Raw genomic sequence first — 15,059 nt, 5'->3', positions numbered from 1 at the left:
TTCTTATGTTAACCTCTACTGTCTGTCATTATTAATATTGGTAAAGCAGCTTTAAGAAACGCATGTTGTCATGGGGATGCAGAGCCGTGGTTCTCCTTGCTCACTGTTAATTTAACCAGCGGGTCAAAGGAAAAGTGTTTGAAAACAGCACCGTTTTCCTCTGTGACCTCAAAGCAGATTCCAAGGATGTTTCAGATTTTGTTTAATTACCAATTATGATGCTGTCACCTATGAATTAGTGAAATAAATCTTTATGTTGCATAGCCTTCTTATCAGCCTATAAAGGAATGATTCTATGTAATTCGGTCAGGTTTTGTCTTGCATTTGTTTGTAGCATTCTAGAAGTTAACACAAGCCAAATTCAATTATATGTGCCATTTGTGATTTTAGCTTTTCCTTTGAAAAATAAGAATTCCCTTCCCCCTCCCCCACACACTGGGCCTTCATGTAGAAATCTTTCTATGCTTCTGATCACTAGAAGTAGTAAAATCTGCATGCCCTCTGTCCAAATCTATTGATTTGCAGCAATTAAAACTGAATACATAATTCTAGGTTGAGTTAAATCAAGTGGGGTTTTTTTGAAGAAGGTACACTATTTTCTAGTTTGTTTACAGAACTTTTCCATAATGCTGAGTATTTTACTGGCCTTTGGAGTAAATCCAGTCGATATCAGCAAAAACCCATATTTCAGGCTTATAATAGGCACCTCCCCCTGGTTGGCCCTCAGGCATCTCAGACCTAATAGGTCCCAAATAGAACTCATCACACTGCCTCCCAGCCCTGTTCCTCATAGTTTGAACTGATTGTTTTATAAATGAAAGAGAAAGATGTCATTGTCTCATGTGTTTGTAGTCAAAAGGATAAGAATTCTGTGCATTTCACACTTATATTTAAAGATTTCTAATCATAAACCAAAACTATCTAAGTGAGTAGCTGAGGGCGCCCCGGTTATGTCTTGCGGATTCCCTGTCCAGCGCTGTTGTTTGCTGGAGTGTCTTCTCGCAGGAAAGCACATACATCCTGGGCCACTTATTCATCTCTTTAAGTGCCATTTTCAAGAGCGCAGTAGCGCAGTGCTTCTCAATGGCTAGTGTTCACGCAAATCATCCAGGGATCTTGTAAATATGCAGATTTTGCTCAGTTTGTAAGGGCCAGAGGAAGAAGCTAAAAGTACGAGTCAGATGTGTTAGGAGGGCAGTAGGAGCCAGAAGAAGTGTAGGGAAGGAATATCGAGGTTATTTGTTTTGGCTCAGCTTCTGATATAGCAATATATGGGTCTTGCATTCCATAATAAATACAGCACCTGGGTCAGTAAAGTCCAAGCTAAGAGCACCCTCTTAAAGGAACTGAGGAAACGTAACGTGGTATGAAAGAGTAGAGATTTTGCGTTGGCTAATCTGCTTTGATGTCTTCCGTATATTTACAGATCCGATGCAGAGAGCACCGCTGTCCACCTGGAAGCTTTGAAAAAGCTGGCGTTGGCTTTGCAGGAGAGAAAGCAGGCTGTTGAAGATCTGAAAGACAAAAAGCAGAAAATGATAGAGCATCTGAATCTAGATGACAGAGAATTAGTCAAAGAACAGACGAGTCACCTCGAACAGCGCTGGTTTCAGCTGGAGGACCTTGTTAAAAGGAAAATCCAAGTGTCGGTCACCAACCTGGAGGAGTTGGATGCGGTGCGGGCCAGGTTTCAGGAGCTGACGGAGTGGGTGGAAGAGCAGCAGCCCAACGTTGCCGAAGCCCTCCAGCAGAGCCCCCCGCCCGATGTGGCTCCAAACCAACTCATGGATCACCTCGCCATTTGCAGTGACCTGGAGGCCAAGCAGATGCTCCTGAAGTCACTCACGAAGGACGCGGACAGGGTGATGGCAGATCTTGGCCTGAACGAGCGGCAGGTCATCCAGAGGGCGCTCTCCGATGCGCAAAGGCACGTGAACTGCCTCAGCGACTTAGTGGGCCAGAGACGAAAGTACTTGAACAAGACCTTGTCGGAGAAAACCCAGTTTCTCATGGCCGTGTTCCAGGCGACCAGCCAAATCCAGCAGCACGAGCGGAAGATAACGTTCCGTGAGCACATCTGCCTGTTCCCCGATGACGTGAGCAAGCAAGTTAAAACGTGCAAGAGCGCTCAGGCCAGCCTCAAGACGTACCAGAGCGAGGTCAGCGGACTCTGGGCCCAGGGCCGGGACCTAATGAAGGGAGCCACAGAGCAGGAGAAGGGCGAAGTCCTGGGTAAGCTCCAGGAGTTGCAGAGTGTCTACGACACTGTCTTACAGAAGTGCAGCCACAGGCTACAAGAACTGGAGAAAAATTTAGTTTCTAGGAAGCATTTTAAGGAGGATTTTGATAAAGCCTGTCACTGGCTGAAACAAGCAGATATTGTTACATTTCCTGAAATTAACCTAATGAATGAGAGCTCAGAGCTTCAGACACAGCTAGCCAAATACCAGCACATTCTTGAGCAGTCTCCAGAATATGAAAATCTCCTACTCACACTCCAGAGGACGGGGCAGGCCATCTTGCCGTCGCTGAACGAAGTCGACCACTCCTACCTCAATGAGAAGCTCAACGCCCTGCCCCTGCAATTTAACGTCATTGTTGCCTTGGCCAAAGACAAGTTCTACAAGATCCAAGAAGCAATCCTCGCTCGGAAGGAATACGCCTCCTTGATTGAGTTGACCACCCAGTCCCTGAGTGACCTCGAAGACCAGTTCTTAAAGATGAGCCAAGTCCCCGCTGCCCTGAGGGTGGAGGAGGCTCTGTGTCTTCAGGATGGTTGCAGGGCTCTCCTGGGAGAGGTGACAGGCCTCGGGGAAGCCGTGGATGAACTGAACCAGAAGAAAGAAAGTTTTCGCAGCACAGGGCAGCCTTGGCAGCCAGACAGGATGCTGCAGCTTGTGACCTCGTACCACAGGCTGAAGCGACAAACGGAGCAAAGGGTTAGCTTATTAGAGGACACCGCCAGCGCTTACCAAGAACACGAGACAATGTGCCACCAGCTGCAGAAACAGCTGGAGGCTGCGAGAGCAGAGCAGTCCAAAGTAAATGAGGAGACGCTTTCCCCAGAGGACAAGCTCAAGCTGTATCACGCCCTGGCCGGAAGCCTTCAGGACGCAGGGATCCTGCTGAAACGAGTGACCATGCATCTTGAAGATCTTGTTCCACACCTGGACCCCTCGGCTTACGAGAAAGCCAAGCACCAGATCCAATCCTGGCAGGAGGACTTAAAGCTGTTGACTTCGGCCATTGGCGCGACAGTGACAGAGTGCGAGAGCCGCATGGTGCAGAGCATAGACTTCCAGACAGAGCTGAGCCGCTCCTTGCACTGGCTGAGGAGCGTGAAGACAGAGCTGAGTGGGCCCGTGAGCCTGGACCTGAACCTCCGGGACATCCAGGAGGAGATCAGGAAGGTGCAGATTCATCAGGAAGAGGTGCAGTCCAGCCTGCGGATAATGAATGCCCTGAGCGTCAAGGAGAAGGAAGAGTCCGCGAAAGCCAAGGAGCTCATTCCCGCCGACCTGCAGCAGTCCCTGGCCGAACTCGCGGAGCTGGACGGGGCCATTCAGGAGGCTCTGTGCGCCAGACAGGTGGGTGTCAGGGGCTCCTCTTGCCTTTTCCCACTCTGCTCACTTGTGAGCGCGGGTGAGACATTGCTTTGCTTTTGTTTTGTTTTTTGGTCAGAACTGCTTCCTTAAATACTTCTTTTTTGATACTACGTAGAATCATCTTCAACAGTGGCTCAAAAGGGTGTTTTTATTGTTTATGGACGTGGTACTCATTTCACATGATTTCCACGTTGACCTCACTTTAGTGATTACCTTTACGAGAGGTAATAAATACACTAATAGAATGAATACCATCGTGAGTACATGAATAATAAAATAAAATAATTAGCCATGGATAATTAGTGATGCTTGTTCTTAACACTGTGAAACCTGGCGTTGCTAAGATTAATATGGATGGAGACTCTCCAAGTAGAGAGAGGCAGGTGGATGCTGCTACCCCGGCCCCGAGGCTGAACCACATTTCATTCTGGGGTCTCCCATCAGTTGCCCCATCTTTCACCCCTTGCTCAGGGAGGAGTGTTTCAGCTTTTCTTGCTTCCCTGCGGGATCGCAGAAGCAAGACGAAAAAGCACCATGACTTCACTTGGGGATAACAAAGAAATGAGAGCATGCATAGGACGTGGGCATATATCTCTTTAAGATGACGATTTCGTTTCCTTTGGATAAGTACCCAGAGGTGGGATTGCTGGATGCTGTGGTGGCTCTATTGAATTTCTTGAGGAACTGACACAGTGGCTGTACTGGTTTACAGGCCACGGGTGTCATTACACTTCTAACCAGCTGAGGCCGTATTTCACTTTGGTAAATATTCAGTCTTCCACATATTACTAAGCATTACATATACGTTGTAACATACATATATGAGAGAGAGGGAAGTCCTAGAATTAGTCAAGATACCAGTATAAATTTCTATTTTTATTTCTGTCCTTGTTTACTTATTTCATCTATAATAACAAAATTATAGCAAGATTAGCAGAAGGAAAAATAAAGGAAATAATGGATTACACCACAAAAATTCCACCATCTTTTTAATTCACCTATACGCATACATCCACATGACAAAGGACTGGGAAAGAAATGGAAAAATTAAAATATTTCCTGCAAACACACTCCGATTGAGGGTTGATTGTTTGTGTAATTACTATGTTTCAGGCTACATTGACTCAAATATATAGTCAATGTCAAAGGTACTATCAAGTGTTTCAAGCAGCGAGCGACTGGCTTGAGGATGCCCATGAAATGCTACAGCTGGCAGGCAACGGCCTCGACGTGGAGAGTGCAGAGGAAAATCTCAAAAGCCACACAGAATTTTTTAGTGCAGAGGATCAGTTCCAGAGTAACCTGGAGGAGCTCCGAGGCCTGGTAGCCAACCTGGACCCACTCATCAAGTCAACTGCAAAAGAGGACCTAGCTCAGAAGATGACTTCCCTGGAGGAGAAGAGCCGAAGGATAATCCAGGACTCACACACCCAGTTAGAGCTCTTGCAGAGGTATTGGAGTTGTTTCCATCTCTAAATTCTAGTAAAATATGATGTTTTGAAATGAATTTTCACACAGAAAACAGTAATATATTAACAATGTACCTCCACACATAAATTCATTCTGCTCTCTTAAGTACCTTCAGACATACTGACATAAGAGCTTTGCACAGAAATGTGTGATTGTGATTTGAAATTGCTTATTGACTTTTGTTGGATTTTTTCAAGGTGTGCAGCTCAGTGGCAGGATTACCAGAAAGCAAGGGAAGAGGTTATCGAACTGATGAATGATGCAGAAAAGAAATTGTCTGGATTTTCTTTGTTGAAGACGTCTTCCAGTCATGAAGCAGGAGAAAAATTGTCAGAACACAAGGTTAATTTTGTTGATGTTTTTAATGTCCTTTGATTGTCTTTGTAATGGGTCTCTGTAATAAGATAGTTCCAGAATCAGGTCAATACATCTTCATTTCCACCTGGGTTCCTTAAATATGAAAAGGGTACATTAGCTACGCTTCGTCACAGTTTTAACTTAATTAAATGTTGTCACGTTTTTAGGGTTTCAGTTGGAAATGCATGGCTGGGTTTAAAAAGACAGTCAGAGCAATGCTTCTGATAAAGTATAACACAGTGAATTCCAGTAAATACTTTCTGGTGATAGCTTAGATTAATTCAAATACAATTTAAAAATTAATAACTGAGCCCTAGCTGGTGTGGCTCAGTGGTTAGATTGTCTGCCTGAGCACCAAAGGGTCTTGGGTTCGAGTCCAGTCAAGGGCATGTACCTGGGTTGCAGGTTCATTCCCTGGCCCCAGTTGGAATGTGTGTGGGAGGCAACCAATCGGTGTTTCTCTCTCACATCAATGTTTCTCTCTCTCTGTGTCTCTCTCCCCCCTCCCTCCCTTCCACTCTCTCTAAAAATAAAAAAAAATATCTTCGGGGTGAGAATTAACAAAAAATAAATGAAATTAATAGCTGAGTCGCTCTCATATGTCACGGCAATATAAGGTAGAATGTAACATCCTAAAATACTAAATTCAGTTCCCTTATGTTTTTGCTGCTTTTTAAAAATGGGAGGATTTCATTTCAAGTAGCAAATAAACTTTCATTTTTCATAAATAAACTTTCACCTTCCCTTTTTTAAAAAATTGAAGCCTGACTCAATTAAGCATGCAATGTCAAGGTGAGAGCTACCAGAGTTAAAAGAACATATGTTGGAACATTTCCTTTTGCAAGGTAATTTTGGGCTTTACCCAAACCCATAGAACTTTTGAAAAAAATCTCTCCCCTACCCCTTTTCTCCTCCCCTACCTTTAGGCTTTAGTGTCATTGGTTCATTCTTTCCACGAGAAAATTGTGGCCCTAGAGGGTAAAGCTTCACAGCTGGAAAAAGTTGGAAACGACGCAAGCAAAGCAACCATAGGCAGGTCGATGACCACAGTCTGGCAGCGCTGGGCCCGGCTCCGGGCTGTGGCCCAGGACCAGGAGAAGATCCTGGAAGATGCAGTGGATGAGTGGAAGAATTTCAACAATAAGGTAATGTCCTGTATTGATGGGCTCAAGTGATTCTTTCCTCCCTGGTGATCATGTGTTTTGAAAAGCAGTATCTTGCTCTTGCTCTTTTTTTAAAAAAAAATTGGCTTGATGAAAGTTAAAAGCTTTTTTCTCATCACTGTTTCAATGACATGAAACCCAAACTGTGAAACAGTATGCAGTGTGCAATGTGCAATTTAGTCCCAAGTCAGGGTCCAATTATTTTAATTAGAAAACCAAGAAACTAAACTTTGAAGGGGGACACACCACCTTCCTCCATTTGCTGAAATCTTAGTGAAACTTTCTTACCTGGCCCCCAAAAATGTCAAAATGCTTTTTCTTTACCGTGGAAATACGCAGGAATTTAACTCATTTCCCAAGTCCTATGTTAATTTCTTTCATCTTTTAAGTGGGATTTAATATTTTAAGTCTCATCTTCCTTTATAACTTGTGTTCACTTGAATAATAGAGAGAGCTTTTCATTTGTCTTTTAGTTAAAAAAACCCACAAAACTTTTTCTATGATATGCAGTCTCTGAGTGCCCTGATATTATCTTGATTTTAAAGCTTTAAGCCCAGGATTATAAAGATAGCCTTTCCTTTCATGTTTAGAAGATTGTCCGGGTTTCAGTTTCTTGAAATTTAGAGTTTACACCATCATCTTCAATGAGCTTTGGTGCATTAGTGTCAAATGTGGCATTCATGGGCGTTGCCCCAGTTTTTCAATTTATTTTTGAGCTTCATAGTACATGCATTTTTCACCAGGTTATAAAAGCCACCGAAATGATTGATCAGCTGCAAGATAAATTACCGGGATGTTCAGCAGAGAAAGCCTCCCATGCAGAACTCTTAACTCTGCTGGAACATCATGACACATTCACCCTGGAGCTGGAACAGCAGCAGTCGGCCCTGGGCATGCTGAGGCAGCAAGCGCTGAGCATGCTCCCGGACGGGGCCACGCCATCCCCTGGGGAAGAGCCACCTGTTATGCGGGAAATCACAGCCCTGCAAGACCGGTGCCTGAGGTAATTACACACCTCTCATTCTCTGTCGCTGAACTTGGCCATGACCCAAAGGGAGGAGCGTGGCTTTAGAGTCTGGGGGTGCTCCATCACGCCACCTTACAATGAGGAGGATCTGTTCCCATCACCCCTGCTTTCCATTTTTCTCAGCTCTTCAGTTATTTATCTGGCAAATGCAAACATCCTTTTCTGATAGTGCAGTGCTGTGTTCTAGGGGCTTCCTTTCATTTCCAGCTCCCTCCCTGTCTGCTCTCTCCCTGTAAAGCCTGCAGGAGGAGGTGAGGCGCAGCGGGAAGCTGCTGAAGCAGGAGCTGAAGGACCGGGATGCGGTGGAGACTCACATCAATTCTGTGAAATCGTGGGTTCGGGAAACAAAGGAATATTTGGGGAATCCAACAATAGAAATAGATGCCCAACTTGAAGAACTTCAGGTATAAAACTCTCCTCATTCCCTGTACCCATCATTTAAAAAATAAGGCCCTGATTTTAATCTGACATATTTGTTTATATTCAATGAAACACTGAATTAAAATTTTTCAGAAATATATTGCATAAAAGGCTTTTTCAGCCTGATTTCGTGGGATTGTTCTGTATAAAGTGCACATGTTTCTTATCCAGAGACTAGAGAAACGTTTGGTTTTTCTTAAGGTGTTCCTCTAACTCCACACCTAATCCCGAACTGATGGACAGTGTGTCACCTTGTCTCTGTACCCATGGACATTTCCTTGGGCTCCCAGAAATTTCTCATTTTGTCTTTCCTTCAGATGCTCCTAACAGAAGCCACAAACCACCGACAGAACATGGAGAAAGTAGCTGAAGAGCAGAAGAGCCGGTACCTGGGTCGGTACGCGGTCCTGCCCTCCGAGCTCTCCCTGCAGCTGGCGGAGGCAGCTCTGCAGCTGGGAACCGTGCACGACCAGGTGAGCCGGCCCAGGCGGCTGCTGTGCTCCCATGGGCCCCGTGCTCTTGTGCGAGAGTCTTGATTTTCACAAGTACCTCCTCATGGAAACAGGATTAAAAACTTCTCGGCATAAAACAATACTGTTAAATTAGAGGTCTTCATCATAGGCAAAAAAAATAGCAGCACATATCAGATGATATGAGCAATAATGTCAGATAATGAACCATAACGTATCTGCTTTCCCTTTTTCCAAAAAAGGGACTTAAAGAAACAACAACAACAAAATAAGATATATATTGTGTGTCCAACAAATATTTATTTAGAACCTAGAGGCTACCAGTCACCCTTCTATGAATTTTAGCCTTTCGTTTATATAAAGAGAATATCGCTTCTTCGGCATTTTATTATAAGCAAAAGTATGAATATTTGTGATGAAGGCCACCCAAGGCCGTTAGAAACTTGCAAACGTTACCTGCTGTTTTTCACCTCCCTTCCACCAGAGGTGCATCATGCTTTTTGTTCAAACCGTAGGGATGTAATGGCCAAGTTAGAAAAGGGGTTACCAGATCATTACCAGCCTCTTACGAAAAGGTGCTTGGAAACAAATGTGTGTGTTCCAGTTACCTGGAAGAGTTTTTCATGCTATGAAGAAAAGGTTTAGAGGAGTCTGTGTGCTCCAGGTCAGTGTTAGGAAACAGATTCAAACTCAGCTATCTGCCCTGCCATCTGTGAATACTCTAAATATTTGATGAGTGAATCGCTGCACGTGCATTGCTTGTTCCTTTGCTGAAGGAGCAACAGAAAAACATGCAGTGGATGCATAAAGATGGGAGAAGTGAGGCTGCGTGGAAAACCATGTGAGTTTGTCACTGCATGTGGCTGGTTTGACAAAGCTCCTCAATGCCAGAGCAGCACGAATCGCCTGAAATCTCTCAACATCTCCACATGGAGGTGGTCCATCTCTGTTACCCAGTTTTAACCATGGTTGGTTTTGCTGTTCTCACTGATTATTTAGATCCAAGACAAAGTAAAACAAGCTGAACAGAGCAAGGCCACGAGCCAAGAATTCGGCCGGCAAATTCAGAAGATCACCAAAGATCTCACAGCTATTCTAACTAAGCTGAGAGCAAAGACAGATAACTTAGTTCAAGCAAAAACTGACCAAAAGGTAAGGAAGAGAACTGGAAACATAAGGGATGCTACTGACTAAATTTAGTCTTTTTTGGAGTTAGTTCATTTAGAGGGTATAAGAAAGAACTTTCTTGATCAGCAAGCTTCATTAAAAACAGCTAGTAAAAGAGAAGCAATAAAGAAATTGTATGAAGATGATAGCACAGACCTCTCTACATGGTATAATTTATCATCACATTGAACTTTGTGATAAACATACATGCACGTGTGGGTAAGCAGGAAAAGTGTCAGAGAAGTAAATGAGCTAGGAATACAATACGTTAGTTCCACAATGAAGGATGTTCTTTCTTGGGAGCTAAATCTGAGTTCTCCACCGATGACTTAAGTGACTAATCCTTTTTGGGTGGGGCAGAAGGAAAATATTAGCTCTCTCAGCCTCATAAGAAATAAACACCAGGGTTGCAAAACATCCGGCTCTGTCTTCCTAACCAAAGAAATAGAAATGACCTAATCATGGTAGAATTACTCCTTATAGTATTTGTCTTACACAAACATCATTTAATATCATCCTTCTGATCTTGAAAAATCTGGAGAAATTCATTTCTGTAGTCTAATGTTCTTTCTTTTGGATGGCCATCTAGGAGCTCGGGGAGGAATTAGATGCCTGTAATTTAAAGTTGGTGGAACTGGATGAAGCAGTACAGAAGTTCTCGGAACAGAATGGCCAACTGGGGAGACCACTGACCAAGAAGATAGGAAAACTGACCGAACTTCACCTGCAGACTGTTAGACAGGCTGAGAATCGGTTCTCGAAGCTCAGTCAGGTACGTTTTCCAGGCCAGAATCATAATTTTCAAGCGCAGAAATTCTGTGTTCTGTTTTTCTCTATTGAAAGTAACCTCGCAGGGTGATCTGATCATAAATTCCTAACTGAGCAGGTCCTAACCCAGGCCTGTAACTTCTTTAGTGAACAGTTTTAAGCCAGCCCTATCCATTGTTCTTGTGCATCTAGGATAGCACACCTTTAAAAAACACATAACCACCCTCAAGAGAGCATATAATCTTGTTAACCGTCCTGTAATCCAATCACTACCTTCCTGTCTGCTCCAGTCTTCCTTAAGTCCCCACCTCAATTTTTAGAAGAAGCTACAGAACTGTTTTTCTGTGGAACTTTGAGATCTTGCTCCCTGGCATGTGTTGTCAGTTTAGCTCCAATAAACTAATAAAAATTCTCTATGGGTTTGAATGTTTCTCATGTTGACACTTTAAATATCTCAGATATTATAATGGATTAACCCCCACGACTACCGTATCCAAAGAGTGACAGAAGACCGATGAGTAGCTCAAGTAGAGGTCACATTTGTTATCTGAATGTTAATGATTTTTTAGGCATCATCACATTTAGAAGAATGCAATGAAATGCTTGAATTGATTTTGAAGTGGATTGACAAAGCTAAAATCTTGGTACATGGAAAGATCGTGTGGAATTCTGCGAAACAACTTCGGGAACAATACATTTCACATCAGGTAACTTTGGGAAAAATAATTTTCAAAGAGTAACTAAGAGAAAAATTTAATTTAACTGGCTAGACTGAGAAAATTTAGAAGGCTGTAATGTCAAATGATTGTAGGTGCCAGAGAAAAAAAGAAAGCTAAGGTAGCCCTACTACTTGTCCAGTGGTTTAAAAGAAAGTACCTACACATGAAATTTGCTAAAACTGTATAAATGAATGGATGTCCTCTATCTCCCCTAGACTTTCCTTTCCCAAGACCAAAAATAACCAGTCCCTTTTGTGCAGCTTCTTTGGAACAGTTATATGCAGGGATGTGGTGGGGAATCCTTCCTGATGAAAGATGCTGTGACATATAGAAAGATTATGTAAGCCAGGGTCAGACTGATGGGAAAACCAAGCTCTGCCATTTAGGGTGGTGTGATTTGGAGGAAACTCCTTTCTCTCTCTAGATTCAGACTTCTCACCAGTAAGATGGAGATGTAACGATTTATATTGCAGAATTATTACGAGGATCAGATGGTGTAACTCGTGTGCAGACATTACCACGCGCATTATCTGACACGTGGGCCTTGAGCTCTCACGCCTCCTCCTCAGCCCTCCCCTAGCCTCGGCCGCCTGGCTTCCACAGGAAGCAGGGTCAGCTGGGCACCAGCAATGAGCCCACATCACAAGGTGGCCGCATTGCTTCATTTCCTCTGATATTTTCTGTGGGTTGTGTCATCCAGGAAATTATTTCATTCTTTTATAATTTAGGTTTGAATCAGACATAGATATCTAGTAGCCCAGTTATCTTGCAATAAAATGCAGAATGCTTTTTAAGTTACATGGATATCCTCAAGTATTTTAGATTTTCTCTTTTATTTTGATTTCTGTATACTCATGTGTTTTAAATCCAGCCCCTTTCCCATTCCGGTTGACAGGGTTCTAGATCAGAGCTTCTTTTTCAACTCGGGCTGCTTTAACAGGCTTCTAATTGGTTTCCCTGTATCTACAATCTTTATTTCCAATCACTCGCACATACTGTTTTCAAGAAATCCTCCTTAAACAACTCCAGTCTTCTATTTGAGGATATGCTTATATAGTAACATACAAGACTTAAGTTATAACTGGTTGTAAACAATGAAAAAATACTCAGTCTCATTAGAAATCTAGAAATGCAAATGTAAGAGAGAGAAAGTGTTTTGACTATCGAGTTAACACTGTTCTTTTAAAGTTCATATTTAAGGAAGCAAGAGCTCTCAAACACTCCTGGGAACTTGGTAAAAGCTCTTTGAAAAACAATTGGCAAAACAAATCATGATCATCAAAATGTTTCTACTCTGTAATCCAAACTGTAGAAAATATTTCATGCAGTATTAATCACTGGAGTGGAATTTTAAAGGAAACTTAAATGTCAACTCATTTTTCTGAGTAAATTTTTGGATATAATGGAATATAACGCAGTCTTTAAAATGGTGATTAAGGCTCTTTCTTCTAAAAAACTGCTATACTCATTTGTTTATTCAACAAACATTTATAAGGTATTTTGCAAAGGTAGGAATTGAAGTTGGCATTTGAAGTACTAACAATATTTCCTGTCCCAGCCCCCGGGGAGTTGATCATTAAAGGGAGGAAGGAGATAGAGGCAGATCTGGACAGTTCCAGCGCCCTGAGATAATGCAGGCACTGAGGGGCCAAGGTGCTGAAGGAGCCCCCAGGAGGGCGCTCCACCCAGACTGCCGGGGTTTGAGAAGACGGTTGAGCCTTCTCAGGAAAAGGCGATTCTGGGCTGAGTCCTGGGAGACAGCCAGCCTCCTTCTGTAGTTGTGAGAGTGAGGGGAGCCCTGCTTGGCCCGCTGGAAGGTGCCGGAGAAGAGAGGTCTTGGAGACAAGAACAGAGAGCAAAGGAAAAGACAGATCCTGGGAGCCCGATAAGCACTTGGACTTGATCCTAAACTCACTCCGAGGCCCTTGACAGATATTCTGCAGGCAAGTGACAAGTACAGACTTGCGTTTAAGGAAGATGACTTAGCAGCCTGTGGGCACGAGCAGGTTGATGATGAGAAGACGACACAGAAGGTGGCTGTAGTGTTCCAGGAGGAAGGGACAGGGCCTCTCTGGAGGCTGCGAGAAGACAGGAGCAAGGGCTTTACTGAGCTGGAATCCTGGACCGGAGTCTGTGGCTGCAAGTGGAAGGGAGGGAGGGGCCAAGGGCAACGGCCCTGTTTTTCTGACTTGGGCAGCTGGGTGGGTTGAGTGCAGATGGACAGACAGTGGGTGTGGGTGGTTATTTCACACGGACGCTCAGGAGAGAACTCGGCCTGCACGCACCGTTCCAGGGAGCTCCTGTCCCCGCCTCAGGAATTAAAGGCGCCCAACTTTATCCAGAAACAGTGCACAGAGAGAAAATGCACGTTGCCAGTGTCAGGTGAAAGAGGAAGATGCAAACTTGTAGGTGGGTTACGATCTAAATTACCTAGAGCTATATCCACACGTAGCAGCAGCTCGGCTTGAATTTCTCTCTCAGGTCTGGGACTAGGGAATCTTTTATTTATACAAATGCGGGGGTGGGCAAAAGTGGGTTTACAGTTGTGAGTATGGGAAGCACAGAGTTTATTCTTGTATTATTATTTATTAATTATTGTATTATTTATTTGTATTATAACTGTAAACCTACATTTGCTCCCTCCCCCGTATAGACTGTTTATTGTGAGAAAAAAATGTGCTCTATTTTAAAAAATCAGGGTCTGTGGCTTAAGAATAATGTCACCCCTCCCACTTCTCTTTGTACACCACTCGGCCCGGTACCTGCCCGCTTTGTGTTCACTCCCCCCTGTGCCTTGGCTTGGCTGCTCCCTCGGCCTGGAATGCCTGCCCCCTTCCTCCCCATCTGTCAGAAGGCGGACATCCCGTGACTCTGTGCAGACACTCAGAGTGACTCTTCCAGGAAGCCTTCTCCAGCCTTGCTGCAAGTCCGTCCCGTTTCTACCTTCCTTACCCTGGCTTCTCTTTCACTTTTCCCGGGCAGTGCCTGTTACATGGTTATTAACCCATCCGTGTTAGTCACCCCAGTAGGTGGTCCCGTCCTGAATGACGAGAGCGTGTTCTGTTCCTCCAGGGACCCTAAGTTGCGTCTACCCCCTTGTCTCACTTAAAGCGAGTGATCAAAGGTTTTTTGTTTGTTTGCAATGCTCTTGCCCTATTTTCATTCCTTAGACTGATCCGCACGTAGACCTTAGGTGTAGAATATGAGAGCTGGAGTGCATCTCTTTAGTTTAAATGAGTATGAGGCAAGATAGGAGGCCCAGCAGCCTGATGAAGCTGCCCGATGTGTAGAGCACTGTCTCTGCTGGAACATTCGTGTCCTGACCCTCACCAGGGGGCCTCTCGGGGTGATGGACAGAGCCTGGGCCTTGTGGTCCAACACTTAATAGCATGTGGCCTTGGGAAATTGTTTACAGTTTCTGAACTTTGATTCTTTTTCTGTGAAATGAGAATAATAGTAGGTGGGGAGTGGGCGCAGGGGTGTGGAGATTAGACCCAAGAGGGCACACAGCGCCCACGTCCCCAGGGCCATGGGAGGTGTGAGTTAGGTCTTCCCTACTCCCTTCCCAGTCTGATGGTCCACGTTGATTACCTGTACCTCTCCACCTACCTGTCAGTGTTGTGAATATTGATCGTTCACTCTAGACCATGCTGGAGGAATCTGAAGAAATTCACAGCGATCTGGACGCAATGGCTGAGAAGTTACAGTCCCTCGCTAGCGTGTACTACACAGAAAAGATGTTTCAGCAAGTGGCCGACCTGGGACGGGAGACCGAGGGCTTGCGGCAGGTGATCAAAATGCGTTCGCAGAATCTCCAAGATGCTGCCGAGGTAAAAAGCAAGAATAATAATAATTTAAATTGAGAAGTCCATCATTAAAAAACACTGGTGGTT

General features: G+C 44.1%; 1 protein-coding gene across 1 annotated transcript in view; it reads left to right on the top strand.

Annotated features, from left to right (window-relative positions):
- The window catches only part of SYNE1 (spectrin repeat containing nuclear envelope protein 1), a 346,443-nt gene that overhangs the window by 194,073 nt on the left and 137,311 nt on the right, over window positions 1–15,059 (top strand). The window contains exons 76-86 of the mRNA XM_087817695.1: window positions 1,427–3,587; window positions 4,719–5,056; window positions 5,273–5,417; window positions 6,359–6,577; window positions 7,339–7,598; window positions 7,861–8,026; window positions 8,360–8,515; window positions 9,512–9,664; window positions 10,269–10,451; window positions 11,017–11,154; window positions 14,811–14,996. Coding sequence (XP_087673821.1) covers window positions 1,427–3,587; window positions 4,719–5,056; window positions 5,273–5,417; window positions 6,359–6,577; window positions 7,339–7,598; window positions 7,861–8,026; window positions 8,360–8,515; window positions 9,512–9,664; window positions 10,269–10,451; window positions 11,017–11,154; window positions 14,811–14,996 — 4,105 coding nt within the window. The remainder of the gene's footprint in view (window positions 1–1,426; window positions 3,588–4,718; window positions 5,057–5,272; window positions 5,418–6,358; window positions 6,578–7,338; window positions 7,599–7,860; window positions 8,027–8,359; window positions 8,516–9,511; window positions 9,665–10,268; window positions 10,452–11,016; window positions 11,155–14,810; window positions 14,997–15,059) is intronic.

The sequence above is a fragment of the Miniopterus natalensis genome, chromosome 5 (assembly GCF_054644295.1).
Source record: "Miniopterus natalensis isolate mMinNat1 chromosome 5, mMinNat1.hap1, whole genome shotgun sequence".
Lineage (NCBI taxonomy): Eukaryota > Metazoa > Chordata > Mammalia > Chiroptera > Miniopteridae > Miniopterus > Miniopterus natalensis.
Note: the sequence above shows the minus strand (reverse complement) of the source record. Positions and strands in the feature narration are given on the sequence as shown.